Source organism: Caloenas nicobarica, chromosome 5 (genome assembly GCF_036013445.1).
Source record: "Caloenas nicobarica isolate bCalNic1 chromosome 5, bCalNic1.hap1, whole genome shotgun sequence".
Lineage (NCBI taxonomy): Eukaryota > Metazoa > Chordata > Aves > Columbiformes > Columbidae > Caloenas > Caloenas nicobarica.
The window spans coordinates 34,106,393-34,120,957 of NC_088249.1; the positions used below are offsets into that span (position 1 = coordinate 34,106,393).

Consider the following 14,565-nt stretch of genomic DNA (forward strand, 5'->3'; position numbering starts at 1 on the left):
TGAAAATAACTAGTGATTTTCACCCATACTGTTATATTTTCGATTGGCACAGCATTAAAGAACAAAAAATTCTGAAAGACGCCAAACAGAACAGTATTCTTTGAAATTGTCCACCAAAAATGGAAGAAAAATAATCAGTAGTTTTCTTCTCTTTCCTACTGCTAATGTTCTGCCAGCTTAAGTTCCTTGTATCGGTTCACAGCAGAATCAGACAAGCACAAACAATGGTTAGCGAGGCTGGAAGCGACCCATGAAACACGGGAGCTGGGAAGCAGGTTCTTCCTTCGTATCTGGCAGCAGTTACCACTGGACTGGCTACGTGCACTGGGAAGCCATGTCCTTGGCTGTCATTTCCTGCGATGTTAAAACTTGTCTTTCTAAAGCCAATTTTTTTTTCTTTCCATTAAAGGCTTGCAGATTCTCCATTACTATTCCTGTTCCACATCACACACATAGACACACATGCTCTTTGTCGACTTCACACATTTTTAAATAAAAATTTTAAAAATATACTTTGGTCCAAATATTTATGTTGATCGGTACAACTTTCAACACAAACTTTAGAACATTTGCAACTGGTTTTAGTCCCCTTTTTCAGCTACTGCTTTAAGATAGTTACTGAGATGTGTAATGCATCATTTTAGAGGTTCAGTATAAAAGTATTGATGTTTGGTTTACGTTGGGAAATTCTATCTTGAATTTAAATTAAAATATCAAACATCTCTCACCTTTTCAGATCAATCATCACATAACAGCATGTTGCAAACACAAAAATATTCATATAATGAAAATTAAAGCTGTAAAACGAGATACTCTACTAATTTGAAACCCTAAAAAGGTACTATATAAGAAGTTCAAAAGAACAGTATTCTGCTTTCCTCCCCCCTTTCACTACGCCTGCAACACTGTCAGTAGCATAGTCCCTAAGTCTTAATCTGTCATTACTAATATACTGCCATTTCCTAATTATAATTTCACATGCTACTGAAAAACCTCACATCTCTACTATCCTTTTATCAACAAACTGGCAGATGCAGCCATCATACATTTTTTAAATTAAGTTGCATTATTACATTTATGGTGTGGCACGACAAAGCGGTAAGACTGGAGTTACAAATAGCCTCATTTGACGATATTTTCAGAAATGGGGGTCAGAAATGGATAATTTTTAGGACAAATACATAGCCACATAGTAAATCAATGAACAATAAATTATATAAAAGATACTAAGGATAAAAAGCAGACCGCCTAACATGCAAACAAAATGCATAACTATAAAGCTGAATGCGAAACCACATACCAAGGAACAAGCAAGATATATACATATATTGAATTACACCGATTTAAAAAATAATTGAATCACGCTAGACAAGATAACTACATAAAACAGCAATGCTACATCAAAAAGATACTATCTTCAACTCCCAGGGTTTTAAACAGCATTTCTGAGACCAATATTAAAATTAATTTCTTCCTTTAAATCGTGGAAAAACAGAAAAGACGCAAAGAGTACTAACTACCCATTTTACAAACAGACACCAAAACCCTTCTTCTTTCTTGTCTTTTCAGTGATGTGAGAAATGTGTGGCCTGGTCAGTGAGGAAGACCAGGTTTTTTTCCTTTCCATTTTCATAGATGTCTGCAAACCGCACAGTCAACATAGCGGTGCAAGGAAAGGGAAAATGAGCATAAAAGTAATTCATCAAGTACATGCTTCCAAACTTAGGGACTGGAATCCCTGCCTCATAACCAAGGCAGCATTTCCCTGACAGTATATACCCAAGTGGAGCAGAAAAGCAGCTGCTCACAGTCTCCATTATCAACTTTCCTTGTGCGAGTCGGTGCCCCCGTTGCCAGCGCCAGCTCAGCAAAAGAGGGCTGGAGCTCCCCCAGGCACCCTGCAACGTGCTGTCCCAGAACGCAGCAAATTACTGCCAAACATAGTGGGTTTGCCGCCAAGAGAGATAGGCTTGTGTTGAGTCCACATGCACTGTAATTCAAACTATAGCTGTGTGATGGATGTGTCTCTATGATGCTCCTCCAAAACAAAAGGCAGCAATACACCACACCCGCATTTTGAAGCTCTTTTAGTAGTATAGTTTGATGGTATAGGTAGTATTATAGCTCCCAGAGCTAGCTGTACATTCTCCAACTGCTATACTATAGTTTGAGAATTAACAATGAACGTGTTTGGAGATTCTGTCTATATATCAACATAACACAGATAATTAAAACAAATGTGTAGACACATCACACTGTCCTGACTCAGGCAAGTCAGAAGCGGAATTTTGTATCACCGATGTGTGGCATGCACTTGGTCTCAAAGCAGTCGCCTGCTGCAGGCAACAGCGATACAAGAATTTATCAAAAACCTCTAACAACTACATCACCACTGTACACTTTTGACAGAAACATAAAACTTTCTCCAGAAAAAAAATGTTGTTTGTCCCCAAGTGACCTGAGAATAGATGGGGACAGGCTGTAAGAAAAGGGAGTGCCAAAACAAAGCATCTCAAAGAGACAGTGTAAATAAATACAGTCCATGTTTATTCAGCTACTGCAGAACTATAGCATTTTATCCAGAAAGTGGAAATAAATTCAATTCCCTTGTCTGCACAAATGCATTTCAAGCTGGATCTCCCACATCCCATGAGAACATACTGACTCTGCATACTCTGAAATGGGTGAAGGAGCCTGTTTTCTCAGCCAGATCTGTTCTACTTCATACAGCAAGTGGACACTCCCAGCAGGAGAACTTGAGAAGCTGGTGGCCTGTGCGCCATGCAGATGCCCAATGACCACACACACACACACAAGAAAAAGAAACAAAAACACACACACAAAAAACACAACAACAACAAAACCAAAAAACACACCAAAAAACCACCACCACCACACCACTTCACATCATTCTTTCATTTCTGCTCTACCTTTATGACACTGTCATGTTTTTGCATAAAGTACAAAAAAACTGAAAAAAAACTAATTGAGGAAAATTCAGTTCAAAAAGTACTTAAAGCGCAATGGCAAGTCACTTATCCAAGAAGTGAAAAAAAATTGACTGTACTTTGTATTTGAAACTGGGAAGAAAACAGACTGCAGTTTGAACTTGTTTATTTTCTCCACATTCTCCAAATCCTTTGCTTCGTTACTCATTGCAGATTGAAACCTTTCCCTCATGCACTCTGTATCTAAAATAGCCTCCGTGTGTCCGCTGGCTGCCTTTTTACAAAAAAGCATCAGTGCTAATGGCTCTGTAACCTTATGCACAAGATGCTTCTAATGTAAACTGGCAGACAGAAAGATGATTTTCCTTTATATTTTGAGAAACAACTGAAAATAATACATTACTTCATTAAGAGACATTTTTTCTGCATCATAAACAGCATTTTCAGTGGCTAACAAAGGATACAATAAGGCAAGAAACAATTATTATTAATAAGCGCATCAATCTGCTTTGCTGTCTCACTGAAAATAATTAAACCACTTTTCATTATACTTCCTCCTTCAGGGTTTCACATAATTTAGATAAGATTTTTTCCCCTTCCAATTATTCAACAGAAAACAAGCATTCGTAAAAGTCACTTAATTGCCATGCTTGGCAGTCAGTTTAAACAAGTCAGTATAGGTATTTGCAAATTCTTTTGGTTTTATACTTTATTTTTCCCAGACTATACCTAATGAGATGGAAAGACCAAAAAAAAAAAAAAAAAACCCACAAAAAAAAACCACCCACAAAAAACCTCACACACACACCTTGATATTTAATATATTGTGCATCACACTTTAAGATTTTTCAACAGTATTAGTAAGATTAAGTAGTATTGCCAAACGTTACATCTATTCCATCATTACAGTGACAAGCATGACAGCCTAAGTTAAAAATTATCTCTTCAAAATATTAATGGGGATGAGTTCATACACGTTTGAATGTTCACAGTCATCTCATGTTGGTATATTTACCTGTTGATGAATTTGTAGTGAATCTCCAGTAATATTTAAGCACCGCCTCTCATTAACAGAAACTATTTACTTCCTTATTTTGCTCACCTGGCCATCATAGCTCCTCCGGTACAAGCTTAAGTTTCTACTGTAAACCACTTTTTCAACTTGAAGGAAAACGGAAAAAACTAATGCCTTTTTTTTTTCCTTTAGACTAAGGAAGGAAGAGCGTTCAGAAAGGTTCTTCCATGAAAGAAAAAAAGTATCCCTGCAAAGGGTAATCCTCTTCACTAGTTTGCTCTATTGGCGACCTTTAGAGAGATCTACCAAAGCTAAAGAGAAGCTTAATTAGCAGAAAGGGCAGCTGAGAGAACAGGTAGCACAAAGAAAAAAGCTTCTAGTCTCTATTGTACAGAATGAGAAATTTTGAAAGACAGATGAATTCCTAAGACCACTTCATAAATGTTGGATACTGGAAATCACTTTTAGTTAGTTTAAGATAGAATTAGCCAAGAAGAGACATCCTATTCCAAAACATATGTTTTGCATAACAGGAATGATGTTCCAGTTAAAGGGAAATACATCTCATGAAGCACACAAGAGACTTGGTCTTGAAGTTTTTACATAAAACTGCTACTGCTTCAATGCTCACAAAGTATGGTTCTAGAAGCTGTCTTACTAACTTTGATAACAAAAATATTTCCCTCCTCTTGATTTTTAAAATGTTTTATGGGTAATTCAGATTTGTCATGTCACTATGAGCTGGTATGAACTATAGTCTTCCACAGTATGTAACTTGTAGATAAAGAGTGAACCAAAGTTTCCTCCCTAAAAGCATCACAGCAGTTGTCAAAATCCAACCTGATAGAAGAAAAAGTCTAGATCCTGACAAGTTATGTTCAAACCTATTTACAACTAAAAAAAAAAAAAAAAAAAAAAAAACCACCCCACCATTACTCCTATCTAGACAGATCATCTGTAAAAAGCCTGTCATTAAACAAGGCTCTGTACAATTCTGTACAAACAGATGTAATATCAAGTGCTCATGAAAAACTCCACTGTGTTGTATCTCCAAGTTTATTCTGTGACTATCAGTCTCTTGAGAGGCTCAAGCAACAGTAATGTTGTTTCATTTTTAAACCATCTTTGTGAAATTGTTTTATAACTACACCAGGGTGGTATAGTATCAGGGATGTTTTCAAATATCTGTCTTTGCATTCACTTAAAAAAACCCCAAAGAACAAAAAACACACACCTTTGTTTTTTATATATCAAATCTGAGTGCAACTTATGCGGACATTTTAGAGATCACCACTCAAGCCATAGACACCACTTCCTCATTCATCTCTAACCTTTCTTTGGAGGAGATGGGGGGGAAATCCTCTGAAATATAATTTTCCAAATAGTCTTAAAGAATGCACTTCCCTAAAACAAACACACAACACGAGATGAAGTAGTAAAGAATCATTGTCCAAGGTCTTAAACGCCCTAATGTCAAATTACCAACAGGGTAAAGGAGAGCTGGGCTGTACTCATTGGGATGCAATATGACCCCAGGATTTTTTGTGCACATCACATCTTTACCTGCAACAGTGTGCACTGGTTGCCAGCCCCAGGTGCACACAGAACACCAACTGCAGGAGACCTCAGCATCCATTTACAGTGGTGAGCTCTAGACAGTGCTCAACTGTCTGGACAACTGCTGGACAACCTCCACTGTGGTTCTAACAACAGGAGGGAAGCAACTTTGAGTCCACCAGTATTATAATGTATCCCACAAGGCAAATTTGCATCCAAAAAAATATCATTGACAGTAATTAAAACTACGTACAAAGAGGTGTGCAAAACATACTGAAAAAACTAACTTTTCTCATTAGCACAATTCATTTTTGAACATCACCTCTACAAATAAGTTTCACTCTGAAGCAATAACCTTTTAATACCCTTGGTAACAATTAGGGTGAAGTGGAAGGAAAAGAAATAAGGAGTATGGCATCATTTGAGCTTCTGTTGCTTCCACAGGCATGTTACTGTTACAAGTTCCATCTAGTGTTACAAGTTAACAGGAACATAAAAAGCCAGTGAAGTCAGCAAAGCAGCATAACCTGAGTAATATAGCCTGAAACCGAGGAGAGGAAGGGGGGGAGAAGAGGGGGAGAAGAGGGGGAGAAGAGGGGGAGAAGAGGGGGAGAAGAGGGGGAGAAGAGGGGGAGAAGAGGGGGAGAAGAGGGGGAGAAGAGGGGGAGAAGAGGGGGAGAAGAGGGGGAGAAGAGGGGGAGAAGAGGGGGAGAAGAGGGGGAGAAGAGGGGGAGAAGAGGGGGAGAAGAGGGGGAGAAGAGGGGGAGAAGAGGGGGAGAAGAGGGGGAGAAGAGGGGGAGAAGAGGGGGAGAAGAGGGGGAGAAGAGGGGGAGAAGAGGGGGAGAAGAGGGGGAGAAGAGGGGGAGAAGAGGGGGAGAAGAGGGGGAGAAGAGGGGGAGAAGAGGGGGAGAAGAGGGGGAGAAGAGGGGGAGAAGAGGGGGAGAAGAGGGGGAGAAGAGGGGGAGAAGAGGGGGAGAAGAGGGGGAGAAGAGGGGGAGAAGAGGGGGAGAAGAGGGGGAGAAGAGGGGGAGAAGAGGGGGAGAAGAGGGGGAGAAGAGGGGGAGAAGAGGGGGAGAAGAGGGGGAGAAGAGGGGGAGAAGAGGGGGAGAAGAGGGGGAGAAGAGGGGGAGAAGAGGGGGAGAAGAGGGGGAGAAGAGGGGGAGAAGAGGGGGAGAAGAGGGGGAGAAGAGGGGGAGAAGAGGGGGAGAAGAGGGGGAGAAGAGGGGGAGAAGAGGGGGAGAAGAGGGGGAGAAGAGGGGGAGAAGAGGGGGAGAAGAGGGGGAGAAGAGGGGGAGAAGAGGGGGAGAAGAGGGGGGAAGGAATCGCCAAAAAAACAACAAACCCTTAGTGTGTCAGGCAATCAGAAAAAGCTCAAGGCATCACAACATGCCAGCAACAGATCAGTAGCCTAGAAGAGCTGTGGCCCAGAATCATCACTCTTCTCTACAAGACAGAGATCCTGGCTATTCCAGGGTTAAAGTGAAAGTCTGTACAGTCTGTAACTGTACGGGGCTCCTGAGGGAAAAGTAAAGCAGGAATAGAAACAGGACCTTGAGGCAAGGTTCTCAGACACTCCAGCAGATTTACAGGTTTTTCAGCAGGATGTATTATTAAGTCTATCTGTAGAAGAGTTAAAGCCTTGTTGGTTTTTGTTTTGTTTTTTTTTTTTTTAAAAAAAAAAAAAAAAAACCCACACCACAGAGGAATTGCATACATGAAAGAGAACAGCGGGAAATGGACCCCCTCTACGTTTTACCATAGAACACCAAATCACACAGGCTTGAAATCTTTTGATTATGATAACCCATACAAAATATTCCTCTGTCCTTGTTATAGGGCTCTAAATCATCACTAAATCAATAATCAGCATTTTTTTTCTTTAAAACACAGTGAAACCTTCTGATAGCTACAAAAGGCTGTGCAGTACCATTAGACTGGCTGAAAACCCATAGCAGGGCTCCTGAAACTACTCAGTTACTTTTGTGAGGAAGACAGAAGCAGTACTGCATGGAATAAGTTTTTAATCAAATTTTGTCACTTATACAAACTTGTTTATTCTTCAGCATAAATACCCACTATCTCTCAGTTGACGTACCCATACAAAACTCTGTATGATATTATCTGGGACTAACTACTCATCCCAGTAGCACAACAAGATTTTTAGCTCCAAATTACTAAGTGTTCCCTTCCTACAAATAACTTTCCTTCAGAGTTGTGTTTGCAATGAATACCCAGTAGTGAGTCCTAATAATTCACGCATATGTGTGATTTTCATATGTTCCGCTGTATGTTCAGAACACATCACCCTGAGATGAGAAAAACATCCCCATCCTGTGACATGTACACATCCTTACTCTACACCATTCAATTTGGGCACCATCTCTGCCTGAGGATGCGCGCTGAGCCGCACGGCAGCACAGCTGCCCACCCAACCTCCTGGGCCCTACCCGCAGTGTTCCACTGCCAAAATGTACTTGGATGGAGAGCACAGATTCTTAAATCCATAGTTTTAGTTCTTCCCTAAGTTCTAAGATGTTTAGTTAAATATGATGGGAAGTTCTTGGGAGAGCTTCTCCAGTATTCAAGCTATTAGCATTTTACATTTCCTCTGAATAAAATCCACTCACTCTATGGGATAATTAAATCTAAATAAGCTAATGATTGAAACTTGTATTTCATATAATTAACAAAATATGGAGCTGATAAAGTTCTTTGTTTAAGCTAACAAAGTTTCAGGACAACCTGTTGGAAAGTTACCAAATTACTAACCCAGAGGCTTGAGAGAAAAAAAAAAAAAAAAAAAAGGCATTTAAGTAGGTGGGGACAGAAATGCACAGCCATCCAAACTACAAAAAAATCCAAGTTACCAAAAAAATGTCAGATGAAACTGTTCTGCTGCAATGATGCTCCACGTTCACCTGTGTGATGGGATGCTTTCAGTACAAGTGTCCCAAGTTAAATCAGCAATGAAGGTGGTAAAATACAATGAAGGAATAACAATAAATATCACCAAACCATTCCACACCAAAGAAATCAGGGCTTATTATGAAACATTGCAATCCCCAGCACTGTAAAAAGCAGTTTTTTCTATTGTCTAGAAACTGAAAAGAATAAATTAACTTTGGCTGAGTAAAAAGCATTTCTCTTCTTCTATTGCAAATGCAGCCTTGAAAAAAGAAAAGAAAAAAATAAGGCTGTGACAAGTGGTTACACATCAGTTCTACTGAGTTGGCTCTGTAACCTTCACCATATTCTTAAAACCTCTGACAATATTTTTCTGTACTGATCTCCATATACTTCCTACACCATGCATTACACAGTCTACCTACCCTTTCAGTCTCAATTTTTATTTTCAATACTCATTTTAAAGCTACTCCTTCTTAACAATGTTTTTCTTCTTGTCCTGCCTAAAATTAATCTTTCAACTTAATGAAACATTGCTACCCAGGCTTCCTCAAAGTTTCCTCCTACTCAGACAAAAAAAAAAAACAACACAAAACACAACATACACCACAACAGAGAGAACCAGGTCCTTTGACCTTTCCTCCTATGTCATATCTTCTAGACTTCACATGTTTCTTCATTTCTTCTCTCTGAGCTTTTCCTTAGCTGGTACAAAACTTGCAGAAGTAGAACCAGTTCTTCAATGTGACTGCATTGCTAATTGATACTTTCTCATCCATTAAGCTGCCAGCTCCCTTCTATAAAATTGCAGCTTAACCAGTCACACACCTCTGCAGATTTTTTTCTATGTAAATGTAGTTGTGTTATATTTGACCTTGAATTACATCCTACTGCAGGTTATTTCTCCCATTTGTTAAGACTATGTTCTGTCCTCCACCTTCCTGCCTACCTGTCCAGTTTAGCACTGTCCGCAAATTTTAACATTGTATATTTTACTTCTTCATCAGAATTATTAATGGAAACACTGAACAGGAAGAGATATAGAATGAAGCTTTGCAGAATCCTATTTAACAAACACCAGTTTGACTCTGAACCAACCCTAAAGAAGTTTCCAACCACTTGTACACACACTTTTCAAGAGGTTTAATCTAAATCAATACACCCAAAAAAAATAATCCATACTTCATTCACAATCAGTGCCTCTTCACACCTCATCACAGAAGAGAAACTCGTGAGAAGGGAAGCTCTTCACACCTCATTAGTAATTAAGTACAGTTCACAAACTGATATACATTAATAAATCAGTTTTTTCCTAGTTGCTTTTGAGAATATTAACAAAAAACGTCGAAAGATTTATTGTGTTCAGGATCCAGAAATCTATTCTTCTCCAATCCGCACAAGCTCTGATACAGTGTTGTAAAGGAAATCAAATGTATCTGTATTTGAAAAATCCAAGCTTTTGTTACCATGCCTGTGAACAGACTGCTTTTTGCAGCTGCTTGAACTGTAAAGATTTAGCTCATACTAATTCGGAAAAATTTATCTGATGCTGACAGCACTAGATGTTGCCTTAGATCAGTTCTACATGTGCATGGACCACAACAATGAAGATATAATAAACACTAAATCAACGGGATATAATCTTGAAACTAACCATAAGTAAGAAAGGCTGCACTAAAATTGGTCTGTTAACCTCCATTCTTTAAAAGTAAAACACTTACTGCAATCAATGCCCAAAGACAGAAAAAGGAACATTAAAACAAAGCTGGCAATTCCAATTGCACTGAAGTAATAGCATACATCACATGTACACACAGTGTACCACTGAAAATAAAATAATACTTCGTCAATTGCAAACGTAATAAACACAAAAAGACAAAAGAAAGTCTCCTTAAACTACCCACAAATGGATGTCGTCAAGGACCATCAAAATAAAATCCAGTGTCCACAATTTTAGAAAGTTGCTTTTGTTTTAATAGCTTAGATTTCATAGAGAGAGCAATTTAAAAAAATCTGACAGTACGTAACATATGAATTTCTAGCAAGTTAGATGGGCTGGAATAAAAGTGGGAGGTAATATTGGGCCAGTCAATCAGACCTTTTACTTCAAGCATTGTAATTCCACATTATTTTACTAAAAATGAATAATTGCAAATGTGTTATATTAATTTAACATAGAATAGTTGAGTTAAAGCAGACAGAAACAATGGAAAATTATTCAAGATGACAGATCTACAAAGAAATCTGCCATTTGGTAAACCAGCTGGTCATAATTAGACTCGGATTCATTTTTGAAGGGAGGACACAAAATCTTCAGTAATCAAGCCAGTTAACATGCACACTATTTACAACAAGACCTAACAAGTGCAAGAGTCTTTTTCCTCTTCACAAGGGGTAAGAATATTTTACTTCATGGTTTCTAAACCAATTCCTTGTTTGAGAGATGCAGCATCTTGTTTCAGGAGCGGAGCTGGGGAGTTCCTCCGAGAGCTATCATCTCCTCAGGAGCTGACAGAAATCATGAAAGCTTTCATCTTTAAAACTCTAATCTACAGCTGGATCTACCACAGAGGGTACAATTAAGTCAATTATTTATAAACAAATAGCACCCTGATCTCCTTCTACATTAGCAACCAGCAGAGGAGAGGAGAATTGACTCGGCAAGTACTGGGTTTTGATAGGCTTTGCAAGTAGCACAGTCGATCACCCATTACTGAAAACAAAGAATTAGAGTAGTATAAAACATGTAAAGTGCTGTCCAGCCTGGCCACAGGAAACTGAGAACTGAATGTGCCACTACTAAACTTACTTCTGACCTGTACAACAGGGAGAAGAAACATCCTCCTGTAGCTTCAAATGCAAGTTTAGGAACCATTAAATTAAAACATCCAAACCACAAGATGTAAAGATGTACAGCGATTTTAAATGAGGGCAACAGACTAACTGCTGCCAAAATATCATGCAATTTAATGCCAATTTCTACTTCCCTGTAAAAATTATTAAGTATTTCTAAGAGTTTTTAATTAAGTTTGGTTTTATTAACACTCTTATTACACTTTACTGAATCCATTCACCTATATTATTACTTGCATTTTACCACTCTGCCTATAGCAGGCTCAACAAATCCACATCCAGTTACTTCAATCAATTTGATGTAGATTTTGTCATAAAGCTTTTCATATTTGAGGACACGGTAAAGATGAAACTTATAAGACAACGCCAGCAATAAAGAATTACTTAAATATCAAGCCTAGCAGCAATAGTTCTATAAAAAAATGAGGTACAAACAAAAAAAAAAAGAGTATAATTTTAGCATAGCTTTAAAATTATAGAAGACCATAGACTTAAAATTGTTTTCAGGAAATAATACTAGGTCATGTAGGTTCTGATTATACAATGTTAGAAATATATCAATCTAATAGGAAAATTCTGCAAAATGCCAAGCTGACACCAGCAGTGTGGAAATGCACAGTGTAATCCTCCGCGATTTTTACCCTAGAAAGCAAAAGGGCTAGAATTGCCCTTATTACAAAATTACTGAGTTCTTAGAGCCTCCCTTCTCCAGGGACTATCAAGGCCCATTTAAAAAAACAACAAAGGAGATTTTCACAGAAGACTCCAGCGTCTCAGCACGCAGGAAGATGTGATACAACCACTCACACTGCCCATTTATTACCTGGCTCTCTAGGTTTGCAATTTACACACCAGCACTTGACAAGATCCGACTCCCTGTTACTGAGAGATGGAGGAGGGGGGTTCCTCTCGCAGAAACCTCTTACTCAGAGCCAAGCCCCCTCTCACTGAGCTGATGCGCTTGTGTAAAACAAGTCACTTTGCTAAAGAGAGAGAGAACACTAAGGAACTGGGGATAAAAGGGGTTAATTTCCTTCCAGGTAAGAGCTGCATCTGTTCAAAAAACATAGTCTAGCACACATCAAAGACAGTTCAAGGGGGCTCATCTGACCATGCAGACGGAAGAAAAAAGGCGAAAAAGGAGGTCCTCCCTGTTTCAGAAGTGGTAAATTAGGAGATTGGCTCAGAGGTGACACCAGACAGCAGCAGCTGCAGGCTGGCACAGCTGCTGACGCTGTGGCTGGATTGCTGGAAGCCAGACCCATCCAAGCTGATAAACACAAGATTTGTAGCAGGTGGTCTAAGAGAGAATACAGTGCTTAGTATCAAAAGCCTCCAGTGCAGGAAGAGCATTATGCTTAAACGCTCTTTAGCAGCGTTCTGGGAAAATCATAGCTATTGCTTCACTTCACCTAACCCATTATTAGCCTTGGCAAAAAATGAACTAAGATGAAGAGCACATCAAAGTCAATAACACAGTGCTCAGGCAAAACATATTGTAAGCTGTCCCAAAAGAACAGTTTGTAACTGCTTTCTGAAGTACTTCAAACAATCCAGACAAGAGCACATACATATAACATGATTCCCTTCCTGAGTGCACCCTTTAAATTATGAAGTCAGACCTGCAGGTCCAACAATACCAGAGAGAACCGAGATATAAATGTATTTCAACTTAGCAAGAAATGGTTGAATGACTTAGGGGGTGGAAATCAGTCCAGGATCAGATCCAGTTTCCTCAGCTAATACAGGTGCTGAACTTCTTCCCTATGCCTCTGTGGCTTATGAGGAAGCACTATTGTTTCACATCCAGAATCCAAGTCTGCCTGCACACATCAGTATGGACTCAGCAATTTACATCGCTTACAAGTGAAATTACCAAGCAGGGCTCCAGGTAACTGTACCAATCCAGCTGCATCTTTTATGTCCCAAAACAGGAGTGCTAAAATGTATCTAAATACAATGACAAGAGGGATGAATATTTTACATTTTTTAAATCCACCAGCAACCATTAGAGTTCTAACACAGATAAAACACTGGCTGGGTCCAATTGAAGCCACGGTATCATAAAAGTCAAAGCGAATCTAATCAACATGATGCTGAAAATGGGGTAGCAGCTGGTCCATCTACATTAGGACTCCCAGTGCTGCCAACATCAATCAGTATTAGGACATTATTGTAATTTTTTTGCCAGTCCAGGGACAACCATGATTTCTATGTTGTAACAGCTCTAACAGAAGCAAGATAATCTGAATGTAGTACTGTCAAAGCATTTATAAATGGAAACTGTTTTTAAAGGCATAGCATTGTTCTCATACCATGGTGAGTTGTAGAAAGCATTTTAACATCTCAACAGGAAACTGAAGGTGTAGTTGTGGCACACTTTGGCGTGTCTGTACTACTTCTAATCTGCTAAAACAATTTCTAACTGGTCTACTTGCATTAATTACAAATGCCATGTTCCAGTGAATCACAGATACCAATTCTCTAAGATGAGCTATGTTACCATGTCTTCGTTGCTAGTAACACAGGCTGGACAAAACACGTGCTCATTCCAACTTCTAATCAACCGTGCTAAAAATATTCAGCTATTCTTCGTCTCTATTTGCAAACAGATATATATTTCAGATGCATTTTTCAAACGAGACTTGCAATCTTCAGCGCAAAATTATAAAAGCATTTCGGCCAGATCATCCCTACCTATGTTCCCACCAGAGCACACAGGTGCTGCTGCCGCACGGCAGGGAGAGGGGGCAGAGGGCCGGAGCAGGTGCCGAGCTGACCGGGCCGGTAACGCCGGCAGGCCCGCCAGCCCCCACGCAGCCCTTCCCCACCACCTCCCACTCCCGAGGCAGCCCGCGGGCTGCCGCCGGCCTGGCCCCGCCTCGGGGAGGAGCAGGGGCGGAGACGGAAGGGTTGTGCCCCCACGCCGGCCGCCCCGGGGCCCCGCCGCGCTCATCCCTCCTCGGCCCGCTGCGGCGGAGGGCGGGCTCTTCTCGCGCTTACCCGCTGGTGGTGCTGAGCGGCGTGCGGCGGCGCTGCAGCGCGACCTCGAGGCTCCCGCCTGCCCCGGCCCCTTCCTCCTCGGTGCCCGTGAGCGCCGCCTCTCCCCCGGCCCCCGCCTCCTCCGCGGCCGTGGCCATCCCCGCCGCTTCTTTCGGTCGCCGCTTCGGCCGCCTTCTCCGCGCCGCCAGGCCCCCTTCGACCGTGCCGGCCACCTTCCCTGCGGGGCCGGCTGCCGCCCCGCTCAGGCTGCATGGCCGGGCCGCGCCCTTCCCCCGCCCCGCCGGT

The 14,565-nt window shown here is 40.6% G+C and overlaps 1 protein-coding gene across 1 annotated transcript in view; it reads right to left on the reverse strand.

The window, feature by feature from the left end:
* AVEN (apoptosis and caspase activation inhibitor) overlaps positions 1-14,565 on the reverse strand; it is a 103,795-nt gene extending 89,230 nt beyond the window's left edge. Inside the window, exon 1 of the mRNA XM_065635077.1 lies at positions 14,281-14,565. Within this exon, the coding sequence (XP_065491149.1) occupies positions 14,281-14,532 (252 nt within the window). The 5' untranslated portion in view covers positions 14,533-14,565. The remainder of the gene's footprint in view (positions 1-14,280) is intronic.